The 23718-nt window shown below is 38.7% G+C and overlaps 1 protein-coding gene across 3 annotated transcripts in view; it reads right to left on the bottom strand.

Moving 5' to 3' along the window:
• LOC143711515 (uncharacterized) overlaps positions 1-23718 on the bottom strand; it is a 232757-nt gene that overhangs the window by 199011 nt on the left and 10028 nt on the right. For all 3 annotated transcript variants that reach the window (XM_077203077.1, XM_077203076.1, XM_077203078.1), the window contains exons 2-5: positions 23428-23469; positions 22716-22789; positions 21913-21981; positions 21366-21468 (exon numbers count right to left, since the gene is read on the bottom strand). In XM_077203077.1, the coding sequence (XP_077059192.1) occupies positions 21366-21468; positions 21913-21981; positions 22716-22789; positions 23428-23469 (288 nt within the window). The remainder of the gene's footprint in view (positions 1-21365; positions 21469-21912; positions 21982-22715; positions 22790-23427; positions 23470-23718) is intronic.

The raw sequence follows: 23718 nt of genomic DNA, 5'->3' as shown, positions 1-23718 counted from the left end.
CACAAGCTGGGCTTCTGTGACTTTTTCCGATCTGGAAGAGAACATGTTATTAGCCTGATCTAGGCAGTTTCAGTATTCTTCCTATTTCATATGCACAGAAAAATGAATATGGGCAATATCTGCTTCCTCTTCTGTCGCCTTCTGTGGGATGGGGCTTGAAGAAGTATCAATATGCTTCTTGTTTAATCACAGTCATATGGGAAATGCCATTTTGGCAGTTCCCTAAGGAAAGGGAAGTGTCCCATCGTGCTTGGACAACTTCTGCCCCCTTTCATCCAGGCCAGCTTGCGCCACCCCCTCTGCCCCCTGGTTATCTGATGTTCTCCGTGAACATTGTTCTAAACTCAGGGTTGCAGAGAGGAAGAGGCGCAAATCGAAAGATCCTACTGACCTTGGTTTGTATCAATCCTTTCCTCTCTTCCTTCTCTGCTTTAGTCTCTCTGGCTAAAACTTACTGTCACAACAAAATTAACAATTCTTCTGAATCTCGCACGCTTTTCAAAACCTTCTCTCTTCTTAACCCTCACCCTCCTCCATCAAAGGTAACAGCTGATGATTTTGCCACATTCTTCATAAAATAACCACCATCAGCGGACAATCCACACCACCAACTGACACACATCTTAACAGTTAACACACACATTCTCCCCTCCTTCTCTCTGCTCTCGGAGGCAGAAGTCTCCAAACTCATCCTTTCCAATCACCCTACTACCTGTCCACTTGGTCTTATTCCCACTCATCTACTTCAAGCCATTTCTTCCTCAGTTGTACCCACACTTACTCACATCATCAACACCTCTCTTCACACTGGTACCTTTCCCACAGCATTTAAGCAGGCTTGGGTAACCCAACTGCTTAAGAAACCAACTCTAAATCCAGCACATCTGGAAAATTACAGACCGGTATGCCTCCTTCCATTCATTACAGAAACACTTGAACGAGTTGCTTTCAACCAAATATCTGCCTTTCTTACACAGAACAAGCTCCTGGACAACAACCAGTATGGTATCAAAAGCGGTCACTCAACTAAGAATGCCCTACTCTCGGTTATTGAAGCTTTGAGGCTGGCAATTGCTGCTTCCAAATCCTCAGTTCTCATCCTACTGGATCTGTCTGCTGCGTTTAACAGCTAACCACAAGATACTCCTGCCAATCCTAAAGATGAAGGGCATCTCAGGAACTGCACTGGTTCCAATGGTTCAAGTCTTACCTCTCAGCAGTATTGGGCAGTAGCGTCGCTACAAGTACGCTACTAGTTTAACTACATTTCTCAGTAGCGTGGTGGTAGTGTCGCTGTTTTCTGAATCAAATAGCTTTTCAGTAGCGAAGCTCTTTTTTTGATCAAGTAGAGCGGTAGCGTCCACACAAGCTAACGTTACATTTTCCCAAGCATTTCTAAAGCTCAAGCTCAAATCTGAAAAACAACTGCTAAGTATCACTGATGCTGGATCAGTTAGTGACGGTGACTTCTTCTTCTTCTTCTTCTTGTTTTACTGTGGTCGGCAACCATAGGGGCATTATGATTCATTACCGCAATACGGTAAACATGGACTGAATCACGATATCCATGCATAAAAACTAAATTTACTGTATAAGGCGGAATTTCACGGAGTTGTCAGATCTTGGATGAAAAGAAAGTAGGCTAAGTAAACTTAAATAAAATCGCCATATTGACTAGTGTCTGTGAATATTAAACCGCTTAAAGACTATTTACAAAAGGAATCATGCATGTTCTGCGTGTCTCTGTGAATGAATGGCTCAGATGTGCGGATTTATTTACCATACACTGAAGCACCCATGACGCTTGCAATGTTTTCAGTAATGGATAGATGAACTTCATCTACACAGCCGCTCTGAGAGTCACTTTAGCAGCATTTTAGCTTGATTTGAGAAAAATATCGTCATATCAAAAAATAAAAAAAATAAAAATAAAAAAACAGACACTCAAAGATTACAAAAGAGCTAGATGGCAACCTGTCAAAATAAAAGGTTGGTTTAACCTTTGAAGAAAGTTTTGCTTAAATCATTAGACCTACATTTTAAATAATTGGTCATTACAATTTAAACCATTAAAAGAAAAAAAAACTATTTCATAGTGCCCTTCAAATGTAATTTATTTAAAAATGTTAATAAATTATTGTTAAATTATATACGTTTCATGATTTCAATTAATTACACGTTTTTGAGTACTAAAAATGTATTTAACCATTTAAATGGGAGTCCAGAAAAATGAAAACAAAATTAAACTGAATTTAGAATGTGGGAAAAAATACAACGGATTTCATAGGGCCCTACAAACCAGCTTTTTGGTGCATTACCACCACCTTCTGCTTCGTATGGTGTGATATCATGTACCAATATCAATCCTTGGGCTGACACGTGAGAAATGGAAAAAGATGCACACACTCTTGACACCTGGTTTTGTTATAGATTTATATAGTAATATGGTTTTATATAGTTATGTTTTTTTTTGTTTTGTTTTTTTTTGGCCAAATTGGATTGGAACAGTTGTTGAATAAACAATTGAACTGACAAATTATGCCTGCCTATATGTTTGATTGACAATTTCATTGATCACTGAGATAGCATTGACTTGGAATTAAGTTGATTCAATATAAAAATTTAATTTGAAAAAGTAGCTTAGATGTAGTAAACTACTTTTGCCATATTGCTGTAGCTTAGCTTGCTAAATTTCCCAGGGTGGTAGCTTCAGTGTAGTGAAGCTACATTTAATGTAGAGAAACTGCTAGCTTAGCTCACTACATTTTCTAAGTAGCTTGTCCAACACTGCCTCTCAGGTAGGTCCTTTAGGGTGTCGTGGAGGGGTGAGGTGTCTAAGTCGCAACATCTAGCTACGGGGGTGGCTCAGGGCTCAGTGCTTGGACCACTTATCTTCTCTATCTACATGTCATCACTGGAATCTGTCATTCAGAAACATGCTGGAAACATGCTGGATGAAGGACTAAACCTTGAGAAGACAGAGCTGCTTGTGGTCCCGGCCAACCCAACACTACACCACAACTTCTCCATTCAGCTAGGTTTGTCATCCATAACTCCATCAGGGTCAGCCAGGAACCTTGGAGTTGTGATTCATGATCAATTAAACTTCACAGACCACATTGCTAGAACTGCCCGGTCCTGCAGATTTGCCTTATACAACATTAGGAGGATCAGGCCCTTCCTTTCGGAACATACTACACAACTCCTTGTCCATGCTCTTGTTCAATCCAGACTGGACTATTGTAATGCTCTCTTGGAGGGCCTTCCAGCATGCACTGTCAAACCTCTGCAACTGATCCAGAATGCTGCAGCTAGAGTGGTCTTTAACACGCCGAAGAGAGCACACGTCACACCTCTCACAAAATTGAACTGGTTGCCAATTGCCGCTCGCATCAAATTCAAGGCACTGATGCTTGCCTACAGAACAAACACTGGCTCTGTTCCCTTTTACCTAAACTCATTACTCCAGACTTACATGCCATCCAGAAGCTTGCGTTCTGCAATTGAACGCCGCCTTGTGGTGCCATCTGAAAGAGGCACAAAATCACTTTCACGGACATTCACCTGGATTATTCCCAGCTGATAATAATAATAATAATAAGTTTTATTTATATAGCGCCTTTCCAGAGCTCAAGGACGCTTTACAATAGACAAGCAACGATAAAGGCAGAGGACAAAGACAGCAGACAAAACAACAGTAGGTAGATAGTGTAGGTACAGAAAATGTGGAATTAGAAAGAAAAAAAGAAAAAAAAACATTCCAGTACAACTTAAGAGTTATGACATTCAGCAAATAAATGAGTTTTGACCATGGATTTGAATTCAGAGAGAGTGTTAACAGAACAGAGTGATCGGGGTAGAGAGTTCCATATTTTGGGTGCTACAACACTGAATGATCTGCCCCCCATCGAAACAAGGCGATGCCGAGGGACGACGAGAATGCTAGAGTCGGAGGATAGTAGAGAGCGAGTCGGTGCGTAGGGGTGAAGCAGATTACAGAGATGGGGGGAGCCAAGCCGTGCAGAGATTTAAAAGTGAGAAGGAGAATTTTGAATTTAATACGGTAAGCCACGGGAAGCCAGTGAAGATCATGCAAAATTGGAGTGATATGTGCAGAACGCTTGGTGTGGGTGAGTATTCTTGCAGCAGAGTTTTGAATGTATTGCAATTTGGAAATGGAGCTAGCAGGAAGGCCAAAAAAAAGTGCATTGCAGTAATCGAGACGTGATGTGATAAATGCATGGATGACAGTTTCAGCGTCTGAGATACTGATGGAGGGACGGAGCTGAGCGATGCGGCGTAGATGAAAGAATGCTGATTTAGTGATAGAATTAATGTGAGAATGGAAAGATAGAGAGGAGTCAAAGATTACACCAAGACTTTTAACAGTACTAGATGGTTTGATGTGAGAGCCAGCGAACTCACAGGTGAAGTTAGTAGGAATTTTGTTAGTGAGTGACGGAGGTCCGGTAAAAATAATCTCAGTTTTATCCATGTTAAGTTTTAAAAAATTTGAATGAAGCCAATCTTTTATTTCATGCACACAAGCAGAGATTTTGTCAGTTGTGATAGATAGAGTCGATGTACAGGTAGTATATAATTGAATGTCGTCAGCGTAAAAATGATAATTAAAACCATGACGGCGGAGGATCTGACCAAGAGGTATTATATAAATTATGAATAGTAATGGCCCTAAAACGGATCCCTGTGGGACACCTTGCTTCAGGGGGACAGTAGATGAACGAAAATCTTGAACTGAAATGTAGAACTGTCTATCAGAGAGATAGGAAGAAAACCAAGAAAGAGCAGCACAAGAAATACCCACATCCAAAAGGCGAGAAATGAGTAGTTGATGGGAGACAGTATCGAAGGCAGAGCTGAGGTCCAGCATCAGGAGCATAGACAGAGAACCAGAGTCACCAGAGAGAAGTAGATAATTGAGTACCTTAACTAGTGCAGTTTCAGTACTACGTAGAGGGCGAAAACCAGATTGAAGAGGATCAAAAAGATTATTTTCGACTAGAAAAGACTGAAGCTGGGAGGCAACAGTACTTTCTAGTAATTTAGCTATGAAGGGAAGATTTGAAATAGGACGATAGTTGGATAATACTGAGGGATCAAGGTTGGTTTTTTTGAGAACAGGGGTAACAGCAGCAGTTTTGAGTGGCAGAGGGAATGAAGCAGAGGTAAGAGATGCATTGATGAAGTGAGAAATAGGTGCAGAGATAACTGAATGGCAAAGTTTCAGAAGAGGACTAGGAGCAGGGTCAAGACGACAAGATGAAGGGTTGGATTTCAAGATTGACTCAGAGACAGAAAAAGGAGTAGTCAGAGAAAAGTGAGACAGGGACTGTCCAGATTGGTTCGGCAGATAACTAATATTTGCAGCATCATTAGAGAGGCACTGGTTTACGGCATCTGTTTTTTCTAGCAGGTGAGTCATGAATGAACTACAGAGTTCATCAGAAGCTAGAGTAACAGGAGTTGGAGGTTTGGTGAGTTTGTTTATTGTGTTAAATAATGCTTTTGGTCTGTTACTTGATTTATTAATTGTGGCAGATACAAAACTAGAACGAGCCAAGTTCAGGGCCGATTTGTAATGTTTAAGATGTTCAATAAAAGCTAAATAGTGAACAGTCAGGCCAGTTTTTTCTGTAGTGACGCTCAAGCCGTCTACCAGTGGTCTTTAAGATACGGAGTTCAGGAGTGTACCAAGGAGAATAATGTGTGGAAGGGACACTTCTGGTCTTAACAGGAGCGTGCTTATCTAAGATATCCGAGATTATGGAGTGATAGTTAGATAATATCAGGGAGGGAGAAGAGATATCAAATACATCAGATAGATTAGAAGAAGCAATGGAGGTACAAAATAATTCAGTATCAACAGCTTTGAGATTGCGGTAGGATATAACAGTTGTTGAACATTTCTTACTGTTACGGATTAGTTTTGTTTTGGGTTTTTTTCTGTTTGTCTTTTCTCTCTTTTGATAGGTTGTCAGATAAGGATCCACACCTGTCTTGAGTTTGTGGATGGATATAAGATGTCTGCCCTCTGTCTACCGGGGGCCTGCAGTTGTGCTGAGGAGCTGGACCTTCATATTGTTTTCCTCTTAAGTGTTTGTTTATTTACTGTTGAACAACTATTTTCTTTATTACTTACCCCTAGATTTAAATAAATATATTGTTAAATATATTTTTGGACTCTGAACCCTTTCTTTTGTTACTTCCTTGAGCCGGAACGTAACAATTGGGGGCTCGTCCTCAAAGTTTTTTTTTGGTTAGAATTCGGAAGGTCCAGCTTCTATTGAAAAAAAAGGTATTGTTTGTAAATTTTTCGCTAGCGCCTGTGTATGTGTAGGCGGAGCGTATTTGACTAGGCTACTATTTGATTCACCTGCGTGTGGCTTGGCGTTCTGGCGCTAGCAAACAGGTGTTTGTTGGGAAATGTGCGCGAGAGTTTTCGGTGTCTTTAAATCGGTGGATTTTCTTCATCATAGGGTTCAATTGAAGAGAAAGTAAGTGGAACCCAAAATAGACCATTAGATATGGTAAGTGTATTGATTTCTCTTAATATTTCCCATTGTAAAAACGTTTGTTTCTTTTGATAGGCTAGCTTTGGCAGGATTTTGATGGGTATGTTTACTCTGGTACTCTGCTCGGTTAGCTAGGATTGCTGAAAGAAAGGTAATTTGTCAGCGAACTCTGTATTTTGTTGCACAAATAGTGAGGTTCCCCGGTAGGTTTAGCAACGCATCGCGTTGATCTTTTTTTATTTTAGTTTGTTGTTTTTGTGCTGACGCTGAGTTGAGAGCACTGCCGCGATTGTATGTCTCACTGGTTTGTCCGTGAGTTTATACATCTGACGGTATTTGAGTGCTTAAAGATACTCGACTCTTGGTGGAGGCATGAAGACTAGGGTTGAGTTATTTTAGGGGAGAGGAGAGAGAGAGTAGGGGGAATAGTCACTTTTTGGTGCTTGTAAGTCAGAGTGAACGACTACGAGTTCTGCTGAATAGAATAGAGAATGGCTACTGAGTTAGACTTATTTTTTGAATCTCCTAGTGAGGAATTCTTTGACCAATTAACGAAAGAACAGTTATTGGAGGTGGCCGCTAAGTATGATATCTGCTTAACCACCAAAGAAAAAAAGTTAAAAGAGTCTGTTGCACTAATTGTTAAAGCCACTCTAGTTAAGTTAGAGGTTTTTGATCCTGATAAGCCTGTTGATTCTGATGAAGATGATGATAGCGCTGCACAAACTTCAGTTATTGCTTCCAAGTTCTCTTTTGAGCAACAAAAAGAACTAATGCTTTTAGAGTTAGAAAAGGCGAAAATGAATCGTGAAATTGAAATTCGTAAATTGGAGGTTGAGGCTTTGCGGTTTCAGTTAATTGAGGAGGGTAAACTGGGGGACAGTGCAAGTGCTCTAACCAGATCTGTCAGAAAAGGGTTGGATGTAGCCAATAATATTAAGCTGATACCCAAATTTAGTGAAACTGATGTAGACACATTCTTTAGTTTGTTTGAGCGCTTGGCAGATGTTATGAAATGGCCAGATTCTGAACAGACTTTGATGTTACAGTGTGTGTTAACCGGTAAGGCACAAAAAGCTTACTCCTCTTTGAGTGTTCGTGATAGTCAGAATTATCATAAGGTTAAGGAGGCTGTTCTGAAGGCTTATGAGCTGGTGCCAGAAGCCTATCGGCAGAAATTTAGAAACATGCGAAAACCTGCAGAACAGACGTATTGTGAGTTTGTGAGAGATTTAAAGATCCAGTTAGATCGCTGGTGTGCTGCTTCAGGAGTAACTAGTCGGGAAAATCTTCACGAGTTGTTCCTGTTAGAACAATTTAAAAGCACTTTGTCTGAGCATGTTTCCATCTTTCTGACTGATCGTAATGTTACATCTACGGAGGAGGCTGCCATTCTTACTGATGAGTATGTACTCACTCATAAATGTGAAGTCAAGAAAAGTAGGTTCAAGTTCAGTGAAAGTCCAACAGAGAATGTAACTGTCCGTCATGCCTGGGCTGATAATAGTAAGAGTGAGAGGAGTTTTAAAAGTTACGCTGATAAAAATGACCGGTGTGCTTATTGTCATTTAAAGGGACACTGGAAAAAGGATTGTTTAGCACTTAAAGGGAAACTGATGCGTGTTAAATCTGAACCCAAGCCTGCTCTTGCTGTTTCGTCAGTTCAGACAGATAATAATTCTGACTGCTGTCTTGATATTTTGCAGAATCTGGAGAAACCAGCGGTACGTTGCAATGTTGGAGATGTTGGATATTCTCCCTTTATTACAGAAGGCTATGTGTCACTGCTTGAAAGTACTGAGAAGGTTCCTATTAAGGTTCTCCGAGACACGGGAGCATCAGAATCATTCATTTTGCAATCTGTTCTTCCTTTTACTCAGGAGTCCAATACAGGGAACAGTGTGTTGATTCGCGGTATTGGGTTGCAAACATTGTCTGTACCCCTGCATAACATGTTTCTCCAATCTGATTTAGTAAATGGAGCAGTTGTGATGGGAGTCCGTCCTTCACTACCAATGGAAGGAGTTTCAGTGATCTTGGGGAATAATCTGGCGGGTGACCGTGTGTGGCGTGATGTTCCACCTCCACCTGTGGTTGCTACTTGTCCTGCCCCATTGGGTGACAATGATATATCCCAGCAGTATCCAGAGGTATTTGTGTCTTGTGCACTCACGCGTGCAATGCGTAAACAGTCAGCCGATGCAAAACTAAGGGATGTGAAGGATTTGTTAACCTCTAAGAGAGTGGTGCCAGGTCTCCTTGCTTTGCCTTCTATTCCCCATCAGGTTTGGGTGTCTGCTCAGAAAGAGGATTCATCTCTGAACTCGCTGTTTGATGCTGCTTTGTCTCCTGATGTAGCAGAGAGTTCCGTTAATGGGTACTTCATTGAAAATGGGACACTATTGCGGAAGTGGACTTCTAACACAGAGGGAGGTTTGACGGAACCAATTATACAGGTAGTAGTGCCTGTTTCTTTGCGAAATTCTGTATTGGTTTCTGCTCATGGCGGGGTGTCTGGACATTTGGGCGTAAATAAAACCTACCAACATTTGCTGCAGTACTTTTACTGGCCTCGTATTAAGAGTGACGTAAGGCAGTATATTAAGACTTGTTCGATCTGTCAGCTGACTGGAAAACCAAATCAAACCATAAAACCTGTGCCTTTGTATCCCATACCTGTTATGGAACAGCCTTTTCAGCATCTTCTAGTGGATTGTGTTGGGCCTTTACCACCTTCAAAGTCTGGTAGCGTTTACTTATTGACCGTGATGTGTCAGAGCACTCGGTATCCTGCGGCTTTTCCTTTGCGTTCAATCACCACACGATCAGTTGTAAAAGCCTTGTCCCAGTTCATTTCTATTTTTGGAATTCCAAAAGTTGTTCAGAGTGATCAGGGGACAAACTTTACATCTAATATGTTTCAAGAAGTTCTGCGGCAGCTTGGCATTAGGCATAACAAGTCCAGTGCATACCATGCGGAAAGTCAGGGTGCCCTAGACCGTTTCCATCAGACGTTAAAATCTTTGTTGAGGGCATATTGCACTGAGTTAAAAGGTGATAGGGAAGAAGGGTTGCCTTGGTTGTTATTGGCCACACGTGAGGTTATCCAGGAGAGTTTAGGATTTAGTCCCAATCAGTTAGTCTTTGGACATTGTGTACGAGGACCCATGGCAGTACTGAGTAAAGCTGCGCTACCGGAGGAGCCACCACAGAGTCTGATTCAGTATATACAGGGTTTTCGTCGACGTCTAGTCCTGGCTGGGGAATTGGCAAGAGAAAAGTTGAGAAAAACTCAGGGAAAGATGAAATGCTGGTTTGATCGTAAGTCCGAGGTTCGCATGTTTAGTCCAGGAGATCAGGTGTTAGCCTTATTTTCTTTACCAGATTCTCCTTTCTGTGCAAGGTTTTTAGGACCTTACACTGTGCTTAAAAAAGTGTCTGATCAAAATTATATTCTTTCTACCCCTGAGCGCAGGAAACCTACCCAGTTGTGCCATGTGAATTTATTAAAACCCTTTTACTCTCGTAATGTTGCTCCTGAAGTCGTTCCTTCCTCAGATGCGCTAGCTAGTTTAAGTCAAAAAGGTGACGTACAACAGGATGTGAAATCACCTGATGATGTCATCTTACAACCTCGTCTAAAAAACTCTGAGACTTTGGCTAACCTAGAAGAATGGGTAAAACATTTATCTTGCAAACAACGTTTCGAGTTAAAATCTATGCTGACTGAGTTTTCTGTTCTCTTTTCAGATACTCCTTCTCGTACCCACTTGATTGAACACGATATAGATGTTGGTGATGTTAAACCTGTCCGGCAACGATTTTATCGTGTATCGTTTGACAAACGTCAGAAATTGGAGGCTGAAGTCAGTTACATGCTTGAAAACAACATAGCAAAGCCTTCCTTTTCAGATTGGGCTTCGCCTAGTTTGTTAGTGGGAAAGCCAGACGGCACTCAGCGTTTTTGCACTGACTATAGACGAGTAAATATTCTAACTAGACCTGACTCATACCCGTTGCCTAGGATGGAAGATTGTGCGGACCAAGTTGGATCAGCTACTTTTGTCAGTAAATTTGATTTGCTCAAAGGGTACTGGCAAGTGCCTTTGACCACCCGAGCACAGGATATTTCCTCTTTCATTACTCCGTTTGGACTATATTCTTACACCGTAATGAGTTTTGGTCTTAGAAATGCTCCAGCTACATTTCAGCGGCTAATGAACAGAGTGACCGCTGGTTTAGAGGGCTGTGCCGTGTACCTAGATGACATTGTTATTTATAGTGACACATGGGATCAACACCTTATCCGAATTCGTGCACTGTTTGAACGATTGTCAGATGCCAAACTAACAGTTAACCTGGCAAAGTGTGAGTTTGCCAGGGCTACTGTGACTTACCTGGGCAAGGTTGTTGGAATGGGCAAAGTGCGACCTGTACGTGCTAAAGTCATAGCGATTGACCAATTTCCTAGCCCTCAGACTAAACGTGAATTGATGAGATTTTTAGGAATGGCTGGGTATTACAGGAGTTTTTGTCCCAACTTTTCTTCTGTTGTTGCCCCGCTCACGGATTTGTTACAAGCAAAGGCTAAATTTGTGTGGACTCCAAAATGTGAAAGTGCCTTTGAGAATGTTAAACGCTTGCTCACGTCATCTCCTGTTCTGACAGCTCCTCGACTTGATAAACCATTCAAACTTCAGGTGGATGCTAGTCAGGTTGGAGCGGGAGCTGTTCTGCTGCAGGTTGATGAGAATGGTATCGATCGCCCTGTCAGCTATTTTTCACGGAAATTCAATTCATATCAGACCAACTATTCGACTATCGAGAAAGAGGCGTTAGCGTTGATCTGGTCCCTGCAGCATTTTGAGGTTTATGTGTCTTGTGGGACTATGCCCACTGTGGTGTACACCGACCATAACCCTCTTACATTTCTTCACTCTCTGCAGAATCCAAATCAGCGTCTTATTAGGTGGTCTCTTTTCTTACAGCCTTATGCTTTGGAGATTCGTCATGTGAAAGGCGTAGATAATGTCTTAGCTGACGCCTTGTCCCGTGCCCCATGTGGTGGAGAATAAGTCTTTTGACAATCATTTTCCTCTTCTCTTTTCTTTCTTTGGTTTTCTATTCCTTAATTTTGCTTTCTCCAGGCGCCGGGAGATTGCTGGTTTCGAAACCAAGAGATGCGGGGAGTTGGGAAAGTTGTAATGGTTAATGACTTGGTGTTAACTCCGGTAGGGTTGTTTTTGTTCCTCAATAAACTTATGTATGCTTTGGGGTTGGAAATTGTATAAGGTAGAGTTTCTAACGAGAATCTCTCCCTTTTTAAGGGGGGAGGTGTTACGGATTAGTTTTGTTTTGGGTTTTTTTCTGTTTGTCTTTTCTCTCTTTTGATAGGTTGTCAGATAAGGATCCACACCTGTCTTGAGTTTGTGGATGGATATAAGATGTCTGCCCTCTGTCTACCGGGGGCCTGCAGTTGTGCTGAGGAGCTGGACCTTCATATTGTTTTCCTCTTAAGTGTTTGTTTATTTACTGTTGAACAACTATTTTCTTTATTACTTACCCCTAGATTTAAATAAATATATTGTTAAATATATTTTTGGACTCTGAACCCTTTCTTTTGTTACTTCCTTGAGCCGGAACGTAACATTACCCATAGGCAAGCTGAAACTAAAATCAAGAAATTTATTATCAGAAATACCAGTGTCAGTAGAAGAGATGGTAGAGATATTGGCTCTTGATGTACAGATCAAATCAAGGGTATGACCACGCGTATGAGTTGGAAAATTTACATGCTGAGTAAGATTAAAACATTCGAAGATAGAAAGTAACTGATTGGTGTTAGAGCAGACAACATCAACATGAATATTAAAGTCACCAAGCAGTAGAATGGGAAATGACAATGAGCAGGCGAGGGTCAACAGTTCACTGAGTTCAGAGAAGTTGTTGGACAGGACCTTAGGAGGTCGATAGAGCAGGATAATTATGAGAGAGTCAGCCTTCAAAACCATGTATTCAAATGTATTGGTTTCGTGAAAGTCAAGTTGCTTGATACGGAGGTTATCACGGTGGATGATAGCGAGACCACCCCCTTTACCATGGAGTCGAGGTCTAGACAGACACTTATATCCATCTGGCGTAAGTAGATTTAACTGTAGAAAATCTTCAGGAACTTGCCAAGTTTCAGTGAGAAGAAAAATGTCAAGCTTATTGTCAGTGATCATTTCATTGAGATAAGGGGCTTTGTCCGAAATTGATCGACAGTTCAAAAGTGCAAAGTGATGATGTAAAAGATTCGAATTAAATGTATGTTGCTGAGCACTATTAGTGAGATAGATCAGAGGGTGCTGAATGGTGGGACCGGCAGGCAATTGTCTAGGTATGGACAATTTTCTATTGTTGGTCCAGATGCATGGTGGAGCATCAGGCTTGGAACAAAAAGTTCCAATGGAATGGAATGACTTGCCTAACTCAACTGAAGCTGCTGAATCCGTAGCCATTTTCAACAAACTGCTGAAGACGTATCTTTTTCGGCAACACTTGATCCATTAATACTAACACTTTCTTTTTCTATTCTTTTCCATTTCTATTAAAAAAAATAATAATTCACTTGTACTGCAATAGACTAGCAGCACTTGCATTTTGTTGTCCTATTGTCAGTTTAATTGCTTCTATTGCTTAAATGTAATTATTAAAAGTAAATGTAAAATGTAAATGTAAAGGGTAGGAGCAGTTATTTGAAGCCCCCTCCTAATTAGGGCTGAATCAATCTGTTTCCTTATATGGACAATTTTTCATCCCTTCGATCTATACCTGGAGATGATAGTGTGGACATAGTGGGGGCTAAGTTAAAACTCTTCGTGAACCGGGACAGAGCATAATGGTGGACTTACGGCTGTTTCACACCGCAAGTGTGAGCGGCGCTTAAGCAGCGCGTCAGCGTAACTATATCGTCACTGCAGCTGCAGACACGTGAGAGTATTCACACTGGAAGCGTTTGTACAGTGTCACAGCATCGGCTCCAAAGCGAGCAATTCTTTACAAATACAACTATACATTTGTTTTTAGAAGTTGGTCATTTATAAAATTGATAGTCTTGAAAGTTTGTTATGGGGAGGTGTAGGCTACAACATTCGCATATTTAACCCTCTGGGGTCTAAGGGGTTTTTGGGGTCCTTGAGATGTTCTGACATGCCCTGACATTTGTGCTTTTTTCAGTTGCTTATAAACATATTAATGGCAAAGGTGTAATTAATCTCTATTCAGCACAAACAGGACAACCATAATATGTGAGCAACATGTATGTACATGTTTGTATTTTTGAGGGAATATTGTTTATGCATGGTTATTGAAAAAAATAAAAAATAAAGTTTCTGAAATAAGGTCACAAAACACATACTAAGTATGTGTCCACAAGACATTCTACCAAATTGGTTCACATCTCATTTTTTTTAAATATTTTTCCATGTCTAGTAATTGTGCAGTTAATTCTCATACTGTATTTTCAGTTTTGGAATATGTATCCTCTCCCCAAATTTGTCACTAATAAAACTCAATAAAAATTATTTAAAGAAAAGGCTTATATTTACCTTTAAATAGTTTGTTTACATCTACCTTGTAAATATATATTTTATTAAAAATGTTACAATTACAACAACAATTGTGTCAATAAACAAAATTGCAAATTGCAACAAAAGTGCAATCTTTCTTTGTAAAAACTAAAGTATACATTTTATCATACATATTTCAAAGTTAAGGATTCATTACTTTGGATATAGCCTAGGCTACATTGGAACAAACACATAATAACATATTATTTGATTACTTTTGATTACTACTTTTTGACAAAACATACTATAGGCTATCTAACATATGAACAAAAATTGGCAAACAAAAGCTTATTTGAGGTGGCAAATATTTTAGAGGAAAAATGTATAATCTATCCAAAACTAGTCAACGAAATGTTGTCTTTCATATGTCTGTAACATAAGTCTTTCGTTTATATAAGAAATATAAATGTTAATTTTCTATTTCTCCTAAAAACAAACCCGGGCTGGCCGGCCATCGATCCCTTTCTCTGTATCAGACTTAACTTTGTTTGCTGTCTTTTATGCTAACGCCTGTTTCACACATACTCCGTTTGCAGTGCGTATGTGGTGCGTATTTTTTTCCGTACTCATGTTAACAGGTTAGAGCTATCACAATGCACGCGGATGCGGTCCGTCAGTGCATTCCAGGTGCGGTGCGTATACAGCAGTGCAGCGATCGTTTCCGCACTGAGTCTATTTCTGCTGTGCTGCAAATTAAAGTGACCGGTTCGTGGTGAGAATGAACATGGATTGACATGAAAATATAGTAATCTCACCATAAATGCATTTAATTAAATTATACTACTATTGTTCAGTCATTTTCTTTTTAACTTTAAGCCCGGGGTAATTAATGCAAGGAAAACTACATAGTACCTCAACAACGCAACATAATGGATGTACTCGTCTCTTCGTGGAGGCCGAAAAACAAGTAATTTGTGACCCACAATATTTATTGTAAAAAAGATTTAAATGCAAAAGAAAAGGTATGAGAGAGCTGTTTTTGTCAATTATATGTTCTAATTTAAAATGTTTGCGATTTTAACATAAGTAGGCCTACATGTTTAAATGTTTTGCCACTTGCTTGAGCAACTTAATATATACATCTATCTAGAAGTAATGCATTGAATAATATGTTTTTTTTTTATGTGTATTGAGTTTAAACGTGAATATGTCTGTGAAAGAGTGTAGACCTATGTGTACAATTGGGGTGACCCCGAATAGTCGAAGATTCGATGCATCGATAGAAGGAGCCTAATTCGACTACCAATCTCACGGTCGAATCTTCGCAGAGGTTATATAAGGGTGCTTAATGTCTGATTTCACATAAAACTACCGATTTTCTGTCAATACGTTAATATAGGAGCCTATTATGATAATGCTGTAAATACAAATGTGCAAAGGAAGAAGATTTTAATAAATATTTTTAACGTGCGTGAATAAATCCAAACACCCCGTGACAGATTTAAGTTTCACTTTCGATCCGTGACCGAAAGAGGAGCGTTTTGGCGGCAGGGATTTAAATCTTTAAAAATGTCTGGGATAAGAAAATCTAAAGTGTGGATGCACACCATCAGAAAGGATATTCTCCAAGGCTAGATTTAGCACCAAGAAAACCATGATCACACTTCTGCAAGCCAACATTAACAAGTTGGTTCTCTTACGAGAGTATCTCGTTTACTGCGTAATATCTTACGCTACGGGGAAAACCTCTTTTCCATGAGATATTGAAGCCAAAAATTATCCTTAATTTTGAATCCATGTAAAACGCTGTGTGGCAGCATGCAGACATAGGCAAGACTGCTCGCGCGCCTATTGGCTGCCCTGCGGCAACAGCAGCAGCCTATCAAGAGAGGCCCTGCGTGATGTGATAACCAATGGGTACCCATTTCATCACATCCCGCCAGAATAGACGTGGCCATGGCCTATAAATACGCTCGACAGGCTGATACAAACAGATTTTCATCTCTTCAGTGAAGCTCACGCATCGCTGGATCCAGAGTGAGAAACCGCGCCGTCAGACTGTAAGCCTTCTGCGGGACGAGCCTTCGAGCCTGAAGCCGCTAGCCTTCACCTCGCCGCCTTCAGCCGCCGTACCTGCTACACTTTCTGGCGTCAATATCTTTTTACACTGCTGAGATTGTGTGTTCGCCGTCGCACTCACACTCTCTCTCTCTTCATCTAAAAGAGCAGCGTCTTTTTAAAGATGCTTCGTTCCTGTGGCTCGTGCCGAGCCGCACTCAGCGACGGGGACCGCCATTTCATCTGCGTTTCCCGCCTAGGTAAGGATCATGCAGCTCTCGCGCCCGCTGAGCGAGCTATTGCCATGGTGACTCTGAGGACTCGCCTGGCATTTTTTCACACCGCAAGTGTGAGCGGCGCTTAAGCAGCGCGTCAGCGTAACTATATCGTCACTGCAGCTGCAGACACGTGAGAGTATTCACACTGGAAGCGTTTGTACAGTGTCACAGCATCGGCTCCAAAGCGAGCAATTCTTTACAAATACAACTATACATTTGTTTTTAGAAGTTGGTCATTTATAAAATTGATAGTCTTGAAAGTTTGTTATGGGGAGGTGTAGGCTACAACATTCGCATATTTAACCCTCTGGGGTCTAAGGGGTTTTTGGGGTCCTTGAGATGTTCTGACATGCCCTGACATTTGTGCTTTTTTCAGTTGCTTATAAACATATTAATGGCAAAGGTGTAATTAATCTCTATTCAGCACAAACAGGACAACCATAATATGTGAGCAACATGTATGTACATGTTTGTATTTTTGAGGGAATATTGTTTATGCATGGTTATTGAAAAAAATAAAAAATAAAGTTTCTGAAATAAGGTCACAAAACACATACTAAGTATGTGTCCACAAGACATTCTACCAAATTGGTTCACATCTCATTTTTTTAAAATATTTTTCCATGTCTAGTAATTGTGCAGTTAATTCTCATACTGTATTTTCAGTTTTGGAATATGTATCCTCTCCCCAAATTTGTCACTAATAAAACTCAATAAAAATTATTTAAAGAAAAGGCTTATATTTACCTTTAAATAGTTTGTTTACATCTACCTTGTAAATATATATTTTATTAAAAATGTTACAATTACAACAACAATTGTGTCAATAAACAAAATTGCAAATTGCAACAAAAGTGCAATCTTTCTTTGTAAAAATTAAAGTATACATTTTATCATACATATTTCAAAGTTAAGGATTCATTACTTTGGATATAGCCTAGGCTACATTGGAACAAACACATAATAACATATTATTTGATTACTTTTGATTACTACTTTTTGACAAAACATACTATAGGCTATCTAACATATGAACAAAAATTGGCAAACAAAAGCTTATTTAAGGTGGCAAATATTTTAGAGGAAAAATGTATAATCTATCCAAAACTAGTCAACGAAATGTTGTCTTTCATATGTCTGTAACATAAGTCTTTCGTTTATATAAGAAATATAAATGTTAATTTTCTATTTCTCCTAAAAACAAACCCGGGCTGGCCGGCCATCGATCCCTTTCTCTGTATCAGACTTAACTTTGTTTGCTGTCTTTTATGCTAACGCCTGTTTCACACATACTCCGTTTGCAGTGCGTATGTGGTGCGTATTTTTTTCCGTACTCATTTTAACAGGTTAGAGCTATCACAATGCACGCGGATGCGGTCCGTCAGTGCATTCCAGGTGCGGTGCGTATACAGCAGTGCAGCGATCGTTTCCGCACTGAGTCTATTTCTGCTGTGCTGCAAATTAAAGTGACCGGTTTGTGGTGAGAATGAACATGGATTGACATGAAAATATAGTAATCTCACCATAAATGCATTTAATTAAATTATACTACTATTGTTTAGTCATTTTCTTTTTAACTTTAAGCCCGGGGTAATTAATGCAAGGAAAACTACATAGTACCTCAACAACGCAACATAATGGATGTACTCGTCTCTTCGTGGAGGCCGAAAAACAAGTAATTTGTGACCCACAATATTTATTGTAAAAAAGATTTAAATGCAAAAGAAAAGGTATGAGAGAGCTGTTTTTGTCAATTATATGTTCTAATTTAAAATGTTTGCGATTTTAACATAAGTAGGCCTACACGTTTAAATGTTTTGCCACTTGCTTGAGCAACTTAATATATACATCTATCTAGAAGTAATGCATTGAATAATATGTTTTTTTTTTATGTGTATTGAGTTTAAACGTGAATATGTCTGTGAAAGAGTGTAGACCTATGTGTACAATTGGGGTGACCCCGAATAGTCGAAGATTCGATGCATCGATAGAAGGAGCCTAATTCGACTACCAATCTCACGGTCGAATCTTCGCAGAGGTTATATAAGGGTGCTTAATGTCTGATTTCACATAAAACTACCGATTTTCTGTCAATACGTTAATATAGGAGCCTATTATGATAATGCTGTAAATACAAATGTGCAAAGGAAGAAGATTTTAATAAATATTTTTAACGTGCGTGAATAAATCCAAACACCCCGTGACAGATTTAAGTTTCACTTTCGATCCGTGACCGAAAGAGGAGCGTTTGGCGGCAGGGATTTAAATCTTTAAAAATGTCTGGGATAAGAAAATCTAAAGTGTGGATGCACACCATCAGAAAGGATATTCTCCAAGGCTAGATTTAGCACCAAGAAAACCATGATCACACTTCTGCAAGCCAACATTAACAAGTTGGTTCTCTTACAAGAGTATCTCGTTTACTGCGTAATATCTTACGCTACGGGGAAAACCTCTTTTCCATGAGATATTGAAGCCAAAAATTATCCTTAATTTTGAATCCATGTAAAACGCTGTGTGGCAGCATGCAGACATAGGCAAGACTGCTCGCGCGCCTATTGGCTGCCCTGCGGCAACAGCAGCAGCCTATCAAGAGAGGCCCTGCGTGACGTGATAACCAATGGGTACCCATTTCGTCACATCCCGCCAGAATAGACGTGGCCATGGCCTATAAATACGCTCGACAGGCTGATACAAACAGATTTTCATCTCTTCAGCGAAGCTCACGCATCGCTGGATCCAGAGTGAGAAACCGCGCCGTCAGACTGTAAGCCTTCTGCGGGACGAGCCTTCGAGCCTGAAGCCGCTAGCCTTCACCTCGCCGCCTTCAGCCGCCGTACCTGCTACACTTTCCGGCGTCAATATCTTTTTACGCTGCTGAGATTGTGTGTTCGCCGTCGCGACTCACACTCTCTCTCTCTTCATCTTCATTTTTCTGACTAACAAATAACTGACACAGTAAAGGGTAGATTTAAATAAAGAAAAACGAAATTTAAATAAAGAAAAAAATTAATTTAAATAAGGAAAAACGAAATTTAAATAAAGAAAAAAATAAATTTAAATAAAGAAAAACGAAACTTAAATAAAGAAAAACGAAACTTAAATAAAGAAAAACGAAATTTAAATAAAGAAAAATGAAACTTAAATAAAGAAAAAACAAAATTTAAATAAAGAAAAATGAAACTTAAATAAAGAAAAAACAAAATTTAAATAAAGAAAAACGAAATTAAGTTAAATTAAAAACGAGATTAATTTAGATTGATAATAACGGTTAAAAGGCTAATACATTTTGTTTCTATTATTCTATTTTCCACAATGTCAAAGCAACGCAGCTTAACCCAAAACACAAGCTCAGGCATGCACTTCGGTCCATACAAACTCCGCTGTTCTGCGCTCTAGCCAGAGAACACTCCCGTTGCAGTTAGGCGTCGGTTCTATTTCTAGCATGCACGCATTTTCCGCGTGGCTCGAGGCAGTGTGCAAACTCCAACCTGTTAACATGGGAGCTGAAATAAAAACGTACATGCCACATAGCTGAGACGCTCACGCCATGCAGCCAGTGTGTCGCCGGCCTTATTCAAGCGCGAGTGAGAACCGTTTCGCGGGGGATCCCAGGTGTGCAAAAAAAAAAAAAAAACGAATATTCGAATGTCAAATTTTCAAATCGAATACCAACCCACCGAACGAATATTCGAATATTCGAATATTCTGGTCCAGCCCTAGAAACCGAACTGAAACACACCCAAAACATTGACATTAAACAAGATGACCAATTATATATATATACATATACAGTATATCATTTAGGGAATATTTGTACTTTGAACAAATAATTTGACACCGCAGAACCACAGATTAATTCTGATGTCAAGAAGAGTTTGGTCATCTACTCAAAATCATCAGTTATCTGATTGTTACCCTTGTAGGTTCAGTCAAGACAAGACATTTACTTAAAAAAATGACATTAATTCATAAAAAAAAACAAGATGAAACAACAAAAACAGTTGTCTTCATTATGTTTAAGTTCAGCAAACACCTAATTTTTTACAGTGTATTTTATATCATAATATTATATTTGGGGATAATATTATTGTACAAGTAGTGTAAAGACGTAGGAGTCAAAGCCAAATTGCAGGATATTAAAACATAGAATATTCTTCTCATTCTAATTACATTAAAAATCGAACGACTCAAAAAAAACCTCTGAACTATCATAACTTGCAAATCTTCATTAGCAACTTTTCAGTCAAGACCTTCATCAAACATTTGAACAACCGGCATATTTCGCATGAAATTATAAAATAAAATCAATTAAATAAAGTAAAATAAAAATGTAATTAAATGAAAAAGAAAAAAATCCTTATTTTGTTTACTTCAACTTTGCCACTACATGTCAACTAACTCTAATGAGAGTATTAGTGGACTGAAGTAGACTGTTAGGTAAGGCTTAGATGTTAGGGTTAGGTTAGTTGCAAAGTTACTTATAGTCAGTAGAATGTCTGTTGGAGGACCATCAAAATTAAGTGTTAGCAGATATTAAGCAGACAGTCTACTACTCTAATGATGGGTATTTTAGATGTAGTTGTAAAGTTACTTATACAGTAGTTAGTACAATGTCTAAAGTGGACAATCGAAATAAAGTGTTACCTAAAAAATAAATAATTTAGGGAACAGTCATTATAAAAACCTTCTTAGGGTTGGATGCTTCATTCCCAGCCATCACTAAGCTATGATTCATGATAAACACATGGCCTTACCCATGTGTTTTATCAACTTGATTCAGTAGTTTTGGTGTATGCTGATGGGATTACGATCATTTCAATGTGAGGCTTTGTCGCAAAGCAGTGCACAGCTCACCCACAGCACCACTCTTAATATTTATATAGCATCAACAGTGCTTTGAACTACATCTATACTATTGTAATGTATCTTTTTATCTGACATACCTGCCTCTTCCACTTCCTCCCCATCCTCTTCCTCTTCTGCATTAAGTGTCGGAGGTTCTTCAGAACCGACTTCCTCCATTAAGATCCTTTCCGTCGCTGCAGTCTACCACAGAACACCAAAGTACCTTTTATTATTATAAAAGGTACTTCTATAATATTATTCTATTAGTAACCTAGCCATTATGCATTTGCCTGATTTGTGATTGCAATTAGATTTGTCATGTATTTACAAAGCTACTAATCCATATACACTACCATTTAAATGTTTGGGGTTGGTACATTTTAATTTTTTTATTTTTTTATTTTTTTAACAGTCTCTTTTGCTCACCAAGGCTGCATTTATTCGATTAGTAATACAGTAAACAATTAATATTTAAAAACATTGTTAAAATTTCAAATAACTGTTTAATACTGTCACATTTTTATCAATTTAATGCATCCCTGTTGATTAAAAATATTAACTTGTTTAAAGGTAAAAGAAAATTTTACCGTTTTTCAAACCTTTGAACAGTAGTGTACATTTACAAAGACTGACTATCATTTTTACCTTCAGTGCCTCAAGTTGGGCTAAACGGCATCGCTGCAGCAAATCTACAAACAGGTATATGAGCAGTGCCTAAAAAGGAAATAAAAAACATCATTGTGAATCACTCATTGCAGACACAATATTATCTAATTTTGAGAGAAAATTTAAGAAAAAATGTCTGTTAGATTTGAAGCCATTAATATATGCCAGTGTCCTCTTAAAGGCTGACTGGCTAATTTAAATGTGTGTAGGTCTTAATGAATAGTTGTCATTCCAAATCTGCTGAACATATTCTGTGGAGTTCAGTGGCCACTGATTTGGAGTCAGAGTCAACTGGTTTGGAGTCAATGCATCTTTTGTTTACAATTAACCTGCCAGCAAACTATTTGTGAAAGAGCAAAACAGTTCTAAAAGAGCAACTGTATTTTGAAAAGAATCAAAGACAGCACCATAAGGACATTTTTCAAAGCAGCAAGCGTTTTAATTCAGACATATTTTACAATAAGTCTCTCTTAAATGTCAAACAAGACAAATGTCAGTCGCAATGTCATGTTATTATCAAAACGAAATATCTGCTTTAGAACTATACTTTGAAGTCAAAATCAACTCTATCAAATGTCAGAAAATGGTTCAATAAAAGAGGAAGATGAAAATAGGAATAAAAAAGGAGCCACCTTATAATTTCCAGAAGAAACAAAACTGTTTTGAAAAACCATGTCTCTTTTGAAATGTTAAACTAGTGTGAAATTAAGCCAAGAATGCAAAACTGCCAAACAATGTCAGAATAAACAAATACAACAGGGAAAAAAGAACAAACTTCTTACCTGCACTAGAAAGCCTGTAAGAAAGGAGATCAGGAAAGGCTCCAGACCTGCCCGAGCAATTGTTACCGGCAGTCCTGCAAAAAGCACATTATCTGAATAGTTTGGCATGGCAGAATCTGCTGTATTCTGAATTTATCTGCAAGGCCTTATATTAAAGCAAACATATTCAGCCACTCATATCAGATATTATCTCTAGACTGAATCATTTGATGGTGGTAATTTTATTATGGCTAGAAGAACACTTTAAAATGATTTAACTCAGATAGGAGGAAATTTCGTTTTTAACAACTATTAAATCTCACTGAAAACAGAACAGTTAAATTCAATGCACCATGTAATTGCGTGTCTTATAAATATATATATATATATATCTGCTACAGTTCAGACCATAAAGTCTGGGTATATCATTAACGAAACAGAATATAGTCTTGCTGAAAACCCATTGAGAAATTATGTTTAACTTAATTTTGCCTGCTAATGGTCTCATGCATGGATTTTATTCCTTCCTTTCCCATTCCAATAGTTAATTAAAGAAAATAAAATCTTCAACAGTCCCTTTTTCTTTTCTTTTTTGAACTGCTGTGGATCCGATGATGTCAGTAAACATCTGTCTTATGTGCTGTGCAAAAAAATAACAATGACTCGATGATATTTCAGCTGCAGCATAATGCCATTTGTTCTATTTTGAATTGCACACTAAGCTTTTACATACCCAGGATCCCGGTCCCCAGTATTGTAGCTATTGTTAAAAAATCTGTGGAGAGATAACATGTATTATTTATGTTGAATATAAGAGAACAAAATGAGTATATGTAGTTATAATACTCATCATCTGTGGATAACAGGGAAGCTGAAGATATTAACAGAAATGATTTTAAACTTTATTATACACATTTTCCAATGATCTATCTGATATACATTTTTTTTTTTGGCCAACGGTCAATACAGTGTTGTGATGGTATATCGTACTCTGTCAGATAAAATTGTTTTAGTTGAAAGTTGA

This window comes from Siphateles boraxobius, unplaced genomic scaffold (assembly GCF_051911475.1).
Source record: "Siphateles boraxobius isolate OS27281-9 unplaced genomic scaffold, OSU_SipBor_1 5, whole genome shotgun sequence".
NCBI classification, from domain to species: domain Eukaryota; kingdom Metazoa; phylum Chordata; class Actinopteri; order Cypriniformes; family Leuciscidae; genus Siphateles; species Siphateles boraxobius.
Note: the sequence above shows the minus strand (reverse complement) of the source record. Positions and strands in the feature narration are given on the sequence as shown.